Below are 14,285 nucleotides of genomic sequence, written 5' to 3' on the forward strand. Positions count from 1 at the left end.
TTAATGAAGGTATGTACAGACGCCACATACATACCAAAGCATCTCGTAGTGGAGACACGAACCAAAACCCATTTACCTCTATATCTTTCCAACTAGTAGCAGGAAATTAATAAATAAGGTATCGTTTGAAAGGTATTGGCCTATAAAATAACACTAAATATGTTGGGTGTGCCCACATGCCTCCTTAAACCGGTAAAAGCAAAAAAAAAAACGTGTTTTGTTTCGCAACACTTTAGCCCAATTTTTAGGAATCCGTTTAATCGTTTATGAAGCTTGAATACATTTTCTGGACACACTTCTCAAGACCTTTCCAACGATGTCTCAAACATTTCGTTTGGACGTCTGGATAAAAACTTCCAAATCTCGTGTATATACAAGCGAGTCATTTCAGCATGCTACTGTGGCTGCTTTCGTCACTCGCGCGCACTGCCGTGCGCTGTGATATATAGATAAGTATTTGCAAAAAAAAAAATAAATAAGTTCCCATTTAAATTTTTAAATGCCATTCCTGATTTTTGATTACACAGTGATGTAGAATAATTTTATCTACTTTCATTTGGTACTAAACCCTTCTTTGTATTTTGAAATCCATTTTTTGAATTAATACGCAATATCGACATCAATTACCCCACTGTGCGGCGATTGGTTGGGTTGGGAGTAAATTGGCAAATTCAACGGAAATTACACACGGAAATGGTTGGGACGGAAACAAGTGCTTCTTAAATGTATGCACATGGTATTCATTTAACAAAAACGTGCTAATAATAATAATAATAATAATAGATCGGCGCTTACACATATGCTAGTGTTTGGCCGAGCTGCTCCGTGCTAATAAAAGATTAAAAAATATGACTTAGATAAAGACCAATACAAGAATGAAAGTAAAGGTGAGTACGTACATAGATAAAGAAAAGGATAAAGGCAAAGTAAAAAGCTTGTAAAAATAAAAACAAAGATGCGTAAAGATAAAGGCAAAAATGAAGACCTAGGTAAATTTAAAAATAAAGGTGAAGGTGTACCTAGATGAAGAAACTAATAAATATAAAGGTAAAAATAAAGATAAATATTTGAAAAGATGGGAATGAAGATACCGATAAAAGTAAGGATGAAGGTAGGGGAAGAAAGATTAATACAAAGGTAATTATAAAAAAAAGGATATATGTATGTAGATAGATACACAGAGACTCAATCTGGGAACTATTTCGGGATTTTAGATATTTTCGGTTTTCTCGGAATTATCGACATAAAAATTGATATTTTTATCGATATTGTTAACTATATTTTTATCGATTTTGTTAACGTTATTTTTATAGATTTTGTTATCGATATTTTGATGAATGTTACTATCGATTTTGTTATCGATAGAGTATAAAAACAAAAATAAATATAAAGGAAAACAGAACAATTTTCGAACGAACAGGGTAGAGGGAGAGATCTAGATAGAAAGACAAAAAAATAACCTTAAGCAAAAGCAGGTGTATGTATGTATGTACATATATATTGGTTATGAGACAACTAGGTATATAACGTAAGTTTCACTTCTTCAGTGTGGCCCAGGCGCACTTACTTTTTTTGACTTGGATACGAGTAGTGATAAAAAAGTTCGAGTGTTTAAAGTTTGTAAGAAAACAGTTTATAACGGTGATTATTTGATTGAATAATAATGGTTCTACTTACTATTCTTTATAGTTTGTTTTACTTCGTTGCAATTTCATCATATATTTTCTATGCAGCAAAATTAAACTTACTGACCTTTTCAACCAAAAAAAATGTCATAAATAACTACTGAGGTTGGCCTTTATTTTCGTTGGCGATTCCATTTCTCACAGTTATTAACCGTAAGCTCCCTCGCATAAAACGCTTTCAGAGTGATATACCACAAAAAGCAAAAAAAAAAGGTTAATGATAGGAAAAGTTACAATGTGTTATGTGTGTATGTACTTACGTATGTACATATATGCTCATTCTTTCTTTATTATATTTCAACAAACTAATTGCATACGTACTAATTTTGCTAAGTTGCTAATTTTTACATCGCAATATTCAAAGATATTTTTATGTACATATGTAGCGGTTTACTTTAATGTTAAATTTACATTTGGAAGATTTGTTTTATTGTCAAAAATTACAATTACAGTGTTATTAGTTAATTTTCAAAGCGATTTGCTGTTTTTGTGCACATTTGGAAGAACACAATACAAATAATGCGTTGTGGCAATACTTAGCGATTAAAATGACTAAAGCGCAAGCATATTATTGTAAATCTTAGTAGATTAATACGATGAAGTGAGATTATTATCTCCAAGCCTTCAAATCTGATTTCTAGGCACTTTCACAGCCTTCGTCAACTGTAGCAAACCTTGTTCAGTTCAACTTTTTATTATCATTGCTGCTTGTCGAAGGAATTGATGTTTTATTATTAGACCCCTTGTGTTCTAATGAAGATGGTGATTGTGTTACTTTCGAATCCGAGTTTGTTGGTGTATTCGGGTAAATAGCAAAGAGCGATAATTGTATAGAACTCAGGACTAATAGGAATAGGTTTTGGTACTAAATAGAAGAATATTGTTATTAATTAAATATATGTATAAGTAGGTAAAACATTTTCTTTTCACTTACGGCCATCATTGGATTTCGAATAGAAATTGCATATAGGGCCCAACATGCCGCTACCAGCGTGCCTGTAAATATAATTGGAAATGGCATGCCGGCTGTACTCTTTTTTTCGATTATTTTATTGAGTCGTAAGAGTGGAGATCCAACTAAAAATACCAGAATGCCGGTAATGAGCATACCAAAACGGAATTCAATCTTCTTCGGGTCTTCAAAAGTGGCGTACGCTAAGCAAGCTACCGTAAATGCCACAGCAATGCCAGTTTTTGACCATATTTTCATTTTGCTCTCATTCGAAGCATACCAATAGAACACCGTCCAGAAAACGACATTAAGGGCGAAACCGAGGATATTCACCGTTATAGTGGCAGAATCGCCTATCAATGTACCCATCTTTAAGGTGAGAACAGCACTGAAAATAGGAGATATTTAATTTTTTTTTTATCATTTGGTCTCTAAAATGTCAAATGTTTTAAATTTTTTCTCATAAAAATTATTAAGTCTCAAAAGATTTTTGTATGAGAAACCTTTTCCTATACAAAACAAGCAACTTTTGGAACGTTCCCCAAAGAGCTGGGTTATGCAAGACTTAAACTTGACTTACCTAGAAACTTAGAAACAATTACTCAGCGTGTCACCTATTACTTTTTCTCCTTGTTTTGATTCTCAGGTCTTGTATTTGTACACGTAAAATTGTAAAAAAAAATTAAATAATAATAAAAAAATAGATAAAAAATTACAATTAAAATAAATGTATTTACGCTTTCAAACTTTTTAAATTTTATTTTCTGTCTTTATTTGAGAGTTTGTTTTTCGATTGCCAGATGAATTACATTTATACAAAAAAGTATATTTGTGTGGCATGATTCAATAATAAAAGGTTTGCTCAAAAAGCAGTTTTCTCGCTCCCTCTTGACAAAATCGGCTCCCTTAAGGTGTTCTTACACGATATGTATTTGCATCTGTAAATGTGACTTTTTCAATACATATTTAATTGCGTATGTCTGTCAAATTCACAGTCTTTATTTAATTATTTAAAAATACTTTCTTTGAAAACGATATAAACTAAACTCAGATGATTCTATCTGTGTGCCAGATGAAAATAGAAACATTCCTATTTCGTATGTACGTGCATCTGCTTTGTAAACAAACAACAGAAACAAATCTAATTTTTTCTTTACACGATATGTTGACATTTCCATATGTAAAAGGTGGCATGTACACATGCAAACACATATCGTGTAAGAACACCTTTAGCAAAGCACTGTGTGTGGGTTTTTGTGTGTGTGCAAAGCTTTTGTAAGACAGCTAAGGGAGTGTCAAACGTCTAATGTCAATAATGAGCAAACCGTTAATTATTGAATCATGTTTTTGTGGCATATTTGCAGGGATTTTATTAAAAAATTAAAAATTGATTTAACTTAGAAATCCAAAATCTATAGTTCTCCAAGTTTCTAAGTCAAGTTGTTTTCTTAGGTAACTACATACACGCGCTGCTCATTTGCCAGATGTGCAATTTTCAAGTCAAGTCAAAGTCAAAGTCTTGCATAACTGAGCTTTAAATCAGCAGCACAAACGCTAATTACTGGGTCTTGCAAATGAAAGATCAATGCTTCGAGTAAATTTAAGTTTTTCTATATAATCAACAGTTTTAAAAAAATTTAATATTTTAGGCAAAAAATATTTTTTTTTTCATACATTTATTTTTACCGGCAAAACTGTTAATTATATAGAAAAACGTTATATGAACAGATTAAAGGAATTGTAATTTTTAATTTTTTTAAATTTGTTTGAGCAAAATCGGACTAGTCTTTCTCGAGTTATGTCAAAAAAAGACCACCAAAGGTGACAATTTCCCCTATATGATAGTTATATATATATCTCGATTCCTAGACGTGACCCATCGAAACGCCGGGACACGTATAACTTGTTTTTGACCGATATAACATTTCCCGTTGGTTTCATCCCATCCCGATTTTGACTGTCGCATAGTGTTATTATTTATGTATGTATAAGTACAAATGTAAGGCGGATGCGGACGATGGGTGGTGGCTGAGGTGGTTTCTGGTTTAATACGGGGAAAGACGTGCCCGCGCCAATAGAATTGAGTTAAACCTCAAAACAGTAAAACTGTTCGGAGGGGAAACTCAACGATAGTTAATTTGGCGGGAAAAGTTTATGACAGTTTCTATTAAATACACCTATAGATGTGTGCGTACATATGTATATTATTAAGCACTAAGGTGGACCGTCTTGGATTGTTTGGTTTAGTCTAGAGGCCTAAACACAGTTAAATTGATTAAATAAATGAAGTATTGCAATGTGGGTGTCAAACTAAAGAGTTTTAAGATGACTTACAATCGAAAATATGTTTGAGATACAATATGGGTACCAAACGAAAGGCATTTGAAAAATATTTATTTGGAAATAGTTGCAGTAGGATTATCACCTATCTAAAAGCAAAGACTGAAAATGTTGAAACTAAATGAAATATTTCATAACTGGTTTAAAACGAAAAGTGTTTGGGAAAGCTTTACTTCAAATCTTTCCACTTATCCAAATTCCGAACAATTTAAATAAAGATAGCATTTACAACATCTTATCAAACGAAGTGATCAACGAATATTAAGACGAATTTTATTGCCTCATATTTTTTGTAACTTAGAAACATCGAAAGGAGAACTGATCGAAAGAATGTTTCCTTATTAAGAAAATTAATTATAGGAATCACGACTATCTCAGTGAACGGGCTATTTTTGCTGCGTAGAATAAGGATGTCTGTCAACAAAATAATAGTGACGTTGACAACAGTCGTTGCTTGAGCGCTGATCTGCTCTTTTATCAGACTGTCAGCCCACTTGCTCACTTGGGTGAATACCACTAATGTTATTCAATCCAGTATTCAAAGTGAGGAAATAGCTTATACGCCGATTGGAAAAAGACGAAGCAGTTAATTATCCAACGGAATTTTTGAACTCGATTGATCTTTCAGGGATCACCCCACATACTGAAATTGAAAATAGGTGTTCCAATTATCATGTTGGGTAATATTAATCAGCCAAAACTTTGCAACGGCAACGGATTGTTTCTCAGATGTTGCGTGTTCATGTTTCGGCAAACCAGATATCCTTGATATCTATGCAGAGAATGGAAAACAACAATTACAAAATCAAACACATATGAAACGTATATATGATTTGTTTCGTTAGTAATTTATCATCCATATAACAGGAATATGCCACAGCAAAGCGTGGCCGGGTACAGCTAGTATTTTTATATGACTACAAATAAAATTCCAAATTGTATTAATTAACCACCAAAGCCTGATATCGGCGATACTGCAAAATGTTCTACATGTATCTCGGTTTTTATGACATGGTCGGTGGAGTGTTGCTCAACGCCTAAGTAACCAGTTTTACGCGGTCATACAACCACGCCAAGGTTTGTGATTGGTTGCTGACGCAGAATACAGAATTTACAGGTGCGTTAAATTGTACTTACATATGTATATATGTACATATAACTGTATGTAAGCAGTATTTCTCGAAGTGCTTTGATAATGTTAAGTACGTAATTATATAAATTTGACAAGGAATGCATTTTAATAAATATCTATTAGGTGTCAGCATGCCATATACCGGTATGTAGTTCATACGTATTTAATGTTGGATTTTTCTTATCATGTACATATGTACATAATGTAAATGTGTTGCAAATAACGTTTATCGCTGGTGCCTTTGAAGATTACGGCTATCAAGTGGAAAGTCACTTATTTTTGAGTAGTTATGCAAGCAATATTTAAGCGGAACACTAGATAAGTTTTTGAGCAAATTTTTATGATTTTTCTTTTTAAATGTGGGTACATTTGCATGCATATGTATGTATTAACGTACCCTTAAGGTCAAATAATATGGTCAAAATTCAAAATTATATTGTTGGGAACTTATGTTTATTTATATATTTTTAGCATATACATTAGACTGCATCGCTCCCCATACAAAATCAAATCGGTACTATTTTTCCATTGGAATTATAAAATCTATTATATTTTAAGACGTCCACCAAAATATTTCGGAAAAATATTAAGATTTAAGTGAGCTGGACCGATTTGAAAATACCTCCAAAAATTGAGTTTTTTATGAATAAAAATAGTTTCTTAATGATTTTTTTTGAAAAAGTCCCCTCAAATTAAAACACGGTTTAAGCTTAAAATATTTGCATAAAGATATTAAAAAAAAAAGAAATTGAACGGAATCGTATTGATGAGATTTTTGATGATGTTTTTTAACTTTTTTCAAAGATTGGCATAGGAAAAACTTGAATAACTGAACCTAAACTCTTCCGATTTAGACTTAAGAGGTGTCATTGGAAAGGTATTTTCTCACCCTTTTGCATACAACAGGGAGTCGGTAACGTCGATAACTATGTTTAACCGGAGATTAGTGTTAACCAGACATTGAGTAACCGGCCCTTACATCGCAAAAGATCCGCATTGATTTTTGCGAATGCGAATGTTAAAATTAATGCGGAAGCTCCGCGGTTGCGAATGCGAATGCGAATATTCGCGACAACTCTGGTACAAACAAATACCGAAAATACCGAAACGTATACCTTTTTGGGTGTTTTGCTGAAATTCGGCTGATTGAATTTTTCGCTCAATACGCTTTCCTACTGCACTTCACAGATACTTTTTCATGGCTAAAAAAATTAAATAAAATTATGGAAGCGACTGACGGAATTCGGACCCGGCACCTTCTGGAAGCTAACAAATGGCGGCACGTTCCTCTGCACGTCCAGCCACTGTTTAGCTTGAAGAAATAAAATACAATTATTGCTTCCAAATAACATTATCTTTTTCGAACGTTTCGAACATTTTCCACATACGCAAATGAATGAAAATTTAAGTCGTTTTCTATTCGTTTCCGAATACGGAAAATTGTACTAGACTGCAGTCACTGCACTGCCGGAAAAATTTACCGCTAATTCGGAATTATCTCGGGAATTAACTCCAGTTGATCCGGATTAAGTCCTAGAGTTAATTCCCAAACTTAACTCGGATTAAGGGAATTTTCGATGACAGCACTGACCAAAACTCAGAGAGCGTAGAATACAGGGAAAATTCAAAATTAGCATCGGTAATGCAGTCACCATTCTAATTCAAAAAGGAATCCAATTTAAAATGAATAAGAACTTATTTTGGTGACTGCATTACCGACGACAGGATGAATGTCTATTCTAGTTTGCAGAACAACTTTAAAATAAAAAATACAGAAGTTATAATTGAATCAATAAAAAGAAATTAAATGAATATTCTACGGGCCGTGCGATTCGAACCTACGAACTCGCGGCTCGTTAATCCGCATTACTGCCGTCTGTCAAGGCACGATTTTGATCAGAGTAATTGCGGCGTTAATCCGGATCAATGTTGCCGTCTGTCTATGCTTTTACGTAGATAAACGAAATTTAAAAGCATATCTTATGTCTTTTAATGATTTTGAAAGAATTTTGTGGAGAATATATCTAGAAATTGTTATATTTTAAGCGCTTAAAATAAGTTTTGTATACTATTTCTAGTAAAAGTGTTTATTCATATATAAATTGCACTGCATTTGATTTTTAGTAATTTGATGTGGTGTTTAGTAGGGTTCCATCATCTTAAATGTTTAGGAACCCCTGGTGTACATTGTACCACTTCAGTGCTTATCTAAGCAAGAAAAGTGCGTGTCATTATGACTTTTAAAATGATTTCAAGAATTATCACGTTCCATCATTATCACAACGAGGAAGATATAAACCCTGCAAAAATCGTTGGACCATGTAGTCTATTTGTGGTAAATTGGAGTACTTACAAAAGTGTTCCTCTGTCATGCTGTAGCGGACCAACTCGTGTCTCTGCGCCAGCTTATTGTTTGTTATCCGATCACTGCTCGTGTTTTAACGAAACGTGATTGAAGTTGAGCATTTGAAAGCACATTTGCATGTCTGGCTATAGCTGAACGTGTAGAGATGCTCGCTGTTAGTTCTTAGCTCCCAGCATGTTCGGGTTCGAATACCGTCAGAGGCAACATGTAATTTTTAATTTTTGTCTTGGTTTTTATTAATTTCGAAAAAGCATTTGAGAAGTGAAGAACAAAAGCGTGTACAAACGAAAAAATATAACAACAATGCCATTGTTAATATGTTGGAGTAGTTTTGTGCTACTCTGATGTAATGCAGGGATGGAGTATATGGTCCTGCCCTAGGACATCGCAATGTTAATTGGACCATATTTTTTGTATGAATTGTGGTTAATTTTGGAGTACTCTTTGGTCCTTAGGGAGTACTCTTTACACGCATGCATGGAGTAGTCGCGATTTTTGCAGGGAAACAGTGTAGCGCCTGGAATAGACGTATTTGTAAGTATGTATATATGTATATACATAGATAAGCATGTATAGACGACATATTCTTCGATATGTATTTATGTACAAACGGTATTGCTCACGCTATAAAAATGGGTAATAGAGAGCGAATACGTTCCACTTTTGGATCGTAAATTCATTCTTCTTCGTGCGCGAAACATCCCAGACTTTTTTCCGGGCACAAATGTGTAAATAGTCAAATTTCCATAACAGCTGTTGTGGAAATGGAAAATGCCACAAAAGTTTCAGAAAATGTAGTTATTTGCTAATTTTATTAGCCATATAAGCCCAAAATACAATAATGCAGTGACAGTGGCAGTGGCAATTTTTCGAAATCAGCTGTTTTTTAGAAAGTGGGGTGTCCAATGAAGCGACTCACAATACAGCAGTGGCAGCTGGCAGTACTGCTCAGTTTAGGCCAAATTCTAAATTCACTGCCACTGCCTTCATCGCAGCAAACTTCGCATGCTGAATTTGACATAAATAAAATGCAGCCAACTTCTGTTCATGTCACTGAAGCCTAAAAGACAACAACAAAAATGTAAACAAACAAAAGGGAATGTCAAAAAAAGCTGTCACTGACAACGCCATATTGTAATTGCTGCGGCAATGACTGCCAATATCAGCAGTAACAGCTGATTTTAAAAACTGTCACTGCCACTGCGCTCTTGTATTTTGGCCTATAAGGTAAATACGCATAAAATCATTGTTTAGAGCTTATTTGCTGATTCCGGGCACGAAATGTGGTTGTTTGCGTTCCTCACGCTCTGGGACTTTTGGCACGTGTTGACACATTTTTGACACTTGTGCGAGAGTAACTTATTTTTACGCTCTAAGGCCCTGTGCCAATTGATAGAAAATAGAAAATTTTGACGGATTAAAGTAAAAATTTGACACTTCTCGTGGTGAATACGAACGTCAAAATTTTACTGGCAAAAATTTTCCCAGTACGAATTTGCAACTTCCACTCCAAATGAAATGTCAAAATTGTGCTCTCTCCTTGCAAATTTTACTGGGTTTTTGGCTAAACGAACACGATTTGGTAACAATTGGTACCAACTTGTACAAATTTTCTGCATAGCGAACACTCCTAATGTTTCGCAACTCGGCATATAAAAACAGTTTAAATACCGCAGTAGAACAGTATCCAAACATTGTATTGGTACGTTTTGGGAGTCAGCCTGTATTGCATCTTAAAATGCATATTTCAATTCATTTGTAACGGCCAAATTACCTAAACTTATACATTCACGTAAATTATAAATAGCAAAACCCCATCTAGAAGTCGTGATTTTTTAGCGCTCCTTGATTAGGTCGAGGCCACGCAATGAGCGGCTGAACGGCTGAGCGGCGCCATACAAAAATGCCGCTCAGTGCGTGGCCACTTCAATAGCATTTCATATGTTTAATTTTAAGCCGCTCAGCCGCTCGCCGCTTTGACTTCTCGAATAGCTTCTCTTTAGAAGGACTCTCTAAATTATCTTCTGGGTTATACCAGGAGCTTGCAACCCTAACTGAATCGAATTTAGTAGTGTACTAATTTCCCGTTTTCACCAATTACTTACAGCACAAGACCAACGATGAATGGTTCCGGCGGATATTCATCACTAGACTTCTTTTTCCGGATATCATTAAGCAAAAAGAACCCAGATAGAATCTGTAAGGTAGTTACCGCTCCAGCGAGTTTAGCAATATGCTCGCTATATGGCGCCAATAAATCTCCAAGAGCTTCCATATTTCTGTTGTTGAAGTCTCAGTTTCAAAAATTTCCTCCGATGCGGTGCGAATATCCTTGACAATGAATTGTTTTTACTTTGATTGCACCTTGATATGCTTCTGCATTCAATTCTCTTCGTTCTGCTTTACCTAATTTTCTTACGACTTCCACAACAGCTCTCTTTATCCAAAACCAACGGGTATTTTGTATGTATGTATTTACTATCCAAATATCAAGTTCAAGAGCACTTCCGCCGCCGGCACACACTGCCCCGTTATCTAATATATTTGACTGACAATTCAATTTACACATACACTACGACAGCAAGCTTGTGCATTTGTTTTGTTTGTTTTTTATTGGCCAGCCCCTTGTTGCAGTTCGATTTCTGAGATAGTTTTGCAATTTCGCTTTGATTTTTATTTCAATTGCCACTGTCCTTAATTTGATTACACCTTCAATTTTGTATTATGCTAGTTTTTTTTATTAATGTGATAGTTCAATGTGAATCAAATGGCAATCGCCCACTCAGTTTAGCTTATAATTGATTCAAAGTAAATTTCTGTTTGGGTCTGGTACTGTTTTAAAAATTAGTTGTGAATAGAATTGCAAAAAGATTTCTTCGTGCGAAATAAATTAAAGAACAAACAAACGCGTTGAATGCACTCAAACGAAAGTACGTCAACTCTACTCAAATGTGTGCCAGCTTCTAAGCTATTCAACACGGCTGCAACTATATTTTATTCTACTAAATTTCATCGGTGCACACGACTAAAACTCGAAACGAAAACCAACGACGAAACTTCCACAGTCGTTTTTGTTTACTTGATGGAGAGCGCTACGGGTAATACACATGTACATATGATTATAATCTATAGATACATATGTATGTACATATGTATTTATGGACTTTTGACAAAACAACTTCTATCGAGTAAGGTCATTTACTCTTCAAAGCAGTAATTCATTGAGTTCTCGAGTGATATTTTTATGTTTAGTCATTAATAGGATTAGTTCAAGATGGTATCTTAATGAAAGTTAAATAAAAATGTAAAATTTTCAAATGGAAGTTTCTTACAACTTACTCCAAATTCCAACTTACTGAAAGCACAGAGGCTGTTTTGTCAAAAGTCCACAGATATCGTTACCTTAATATAGTAAGGCCCTATCTCACATCGTCGCTGAAATACAAAAAACCGTAACTAAAGAGCGAAACACACAACACAAACGGCTTGTCAAACATACTTCAAACCTACTTTTCCCATTTCGCCATACACCATGCAAACGTGACTCGTTGAATCAAAGAATTTTAGTTGTCTTCCGGTCCAAAATGTTAAAAATTATGGTTTCCTTCCAATTTCCCTCAAACAGCTGGTCCAACCTTCAAACACCCCCATACCCGACACAAATGGCTTAAAGCAAAGGGATATTTCGCTAGGTTTGTCAAGCGGCTTGCGTTGTGTGTTTCGCCCATAAGTTTTTTGATTTTCTGGCTGCCATGTTCACGTTTGGTCAAACCTCTTGCGCTGTGATTGATTAATTCGCCCCATTTGCAACGGAATTTTCACCGAGTGAGATCCTAACACCTCGGAAAATCTAAGGAAACCATAATTTTTAACATTGTGGACCAGAAGACAACTTAAATTCTTTGATTCAACGAGTCACGTTTGCATGGTGTATGGCGAAATGCGAAAAGTAGGTTTGAAGTATGTTTGACAAGCCGCTTGTGTTGTGTATTTCGCTCTTAAGTAAAGATCCAAAATTCTCTCTTTAATTAATTATGATGCATTTCATCGAAGTCCCCACATCATTTAAAGCAGAGGTCGGCATTCTAACACATTCAAACGATTCAATAGTGAGACTGTGTGCGTTATAAGCACTGCTCAGCTACCGCTCATCATATACGTGTGAAACACACATGTGCTCAGAGACCACTGATTTAAAGCAATAAAAAAACTCAGTCGGTTACGGCATTTTTGCATTTCAGCGACTATGTGAGTTAGGAAATTTCTATATTAAGGTAACGATATGTTCGTATGGGTCTATTTTCGGGACCCAGTGGGCCAGCTTATTCCTCCAATTTAATAATTATTAATTATTCGTCAGTTTATTCCAATTTTTAATAGTCCAATCTGAGAGTTGCACACTGGAGTTACCAGTAGTGGCCAAAACCTCGAGCATTTCAGAACTTTCTTATTTTATTTCAGAGTTGGCACATCGATTTTTTGTTTAATTTTCTTTAATTATCTTGGTACAAACTGCAACGGTACTTTATTAACCGACTTCAAAAAAAGGAGAAGGTTATCAATTCGTCGGAATATATATATATATATATTTTATTATTTATGTTACCGCATAACTTTGGACCACGTCAACCGATATCGATTATTCTATCGGAAAGGCGTTGCCTCAAGGGTGGTCCTATACTAATTTGGTTTAGATCCGAGCATGTGGTCATGAAGAAATTAACGGTACTATTAAACTTTTATATGAGAATTGAAGTCGGTTTTGATTTTTGCTTAAAAATTACTGGTTTTACTTCACGACTTTAACATTAAGGTTAAAATTTCACTTGGAGAACTTCATATGTACACATCGACCCCTGTGTACGATTTTATCGTAAGCGACAAATTACCGAAAACAATTATTTTGTTGCAAGTAGGTTACAAATCGACTGCTGAGTGGAAGATCGACCTATCTCGGCAGCTTGTTCGAAAACGACCTATTTCAGAATTTTATTAAAAAACACTCTATCTCAGAATTTGGTTGAAGAACGCCCTGTTTCAGAATACGATTCAAAAACGCCCTATCTCACTTCAAAATGTATTGAAAATGTGCTGATATAGGGCGTTTTCGAATCGGCAGCTGAGAAAGGGCGTTTTTGAAATGAATTCTTAAATAGGGTGTTCTTCAACCAAGTTCTGTAATAGGACGTTTTTGAAAACTTTTTGAGATAGGGCGTTTTCGATAGGCTGCCGAGATAGGTCGATCTTTCACTCAGCAGTCGAAATACTAGTTACAACGTCCCACAAAATCCCAGGCTTTGAATATGTACCGTTACAGAAACAAGTAATTTTTAAACTAAAAACAAAACCGACTTCGATTCGCATATAAACATTTTAGAATACCGTTAATTACTTCATGATCCAATTATCTGCTCAAATACAAATTAGTATGAGACAACCTCTGCGGTACCACCTTTCATTTAAAAAAAGAATTAAGGAAATCGCATAGCGTGTTCCAAACAAAAAAATATATATTTCGACGAGTATCAAATTTTTATAAAACCCTACTTACAAAACCTTTTATAACTGAATCATGGTATATACATATGTATGTATTTATGAATGTTTAATGCTATATTTAAATAAAAGATTATTTTTATTTCTTTGTATTACGAAAACAGAGTTTATAAAGTGAGTTACAATTTAAATCTTTGTATGTGCCATTATCCATGGAAAACAAATAGCACAATACAAATATCGACGTTTATTCTTCTTCTCGCAATACATGCTTATTCTTTTCTGATACGAAGGGCACTTTTCCCGGTTTTGAGT

The 14,285-nt window shown here is 34.7% G+C and overlaps 1 protein-coding gene across 2 annotated transcripts; it reads right to left on the reverse strand.

Annotated features, from left to right (window-relative positions):
- Positions 1-1,939: 1,939 nt before the first annotated feature.
- LOC108370779 (sugar transporter SWEET1-like) lies at positions 1,940-11,586 on the reverse strand. Of its 2 annotated transcripts, XM_017626182.1 has the most exons (4): positions 10,881-11,586; positions 10,580-10,805; positions 2,620-3,025; positions 2,175-2,550 (listed from the first exon to the last, which is right to left on the reverse strand). In XM_017626182.1, exons 2-4 carry the CDS (start codon positions 10,747-10,749, stop codon positions 2,365-2,367), a joined length of 762 nt encoding a protein of 253 aa, XP_017481671.1. In that variant the 5' UTR covers positions 10,750-10,805; positions 10,881-11,586; the 3' UTR covers positions 2,175-2,364. The 2 variants fall into 2 exon arrangements, with proteins under 2 accessions (XP_017481672.1, XP_017481671.1); XM_017626183.1 differs by having other exon boundaries at positions 1,940-2,550; positions 10,580-11,586.
- Positions 11,587-14,285: the final 2,699 nt, after the last annotated feature.

Source organism: Rhagoletis zephyria, unplaced genomic scaffold, assembly GCF_001687245.7.
Source record: "Rhagoletis zephyria isolate East Lansing unplaced genomic scaffold, Rhagoletis_zephyria_1.1 Rzeph_scaffold_04475, whole genome shotgun sequence".
Taxonomy (NCBI): domain Eukaryota; kingdom Metazoa; phylum Arthropoda; class Insecta; order Diptera; family Tephritidae; genus Rhagoletis; species Rhagoletis zephyria.

Bases quoted from the DNA above. Each gene is read 5' to 3' on its own strand.
- LOC108370779 (XM_017626183.1), bottom strand. From the start codon at position 10,749: ATGGAAGCTCTTGGAGATTTATTGGCGCCATATAGCGAGCATATTGCT. The intron at 3,026-10,579 runs GTAAGTAATTGG...TCCTATTTTCAG, and splicing joins TTCATCGTTGGTCTTGTGCT to TGCTGTTCTCACCTTAAAGA. The intron at 2,551-2,619 runs GTAAGTGAAAAG...TCTTCTATTTAG, and splicing joins TTCGAAATCCAATGATGGCC to TACCAAAACCTATTCCTATT.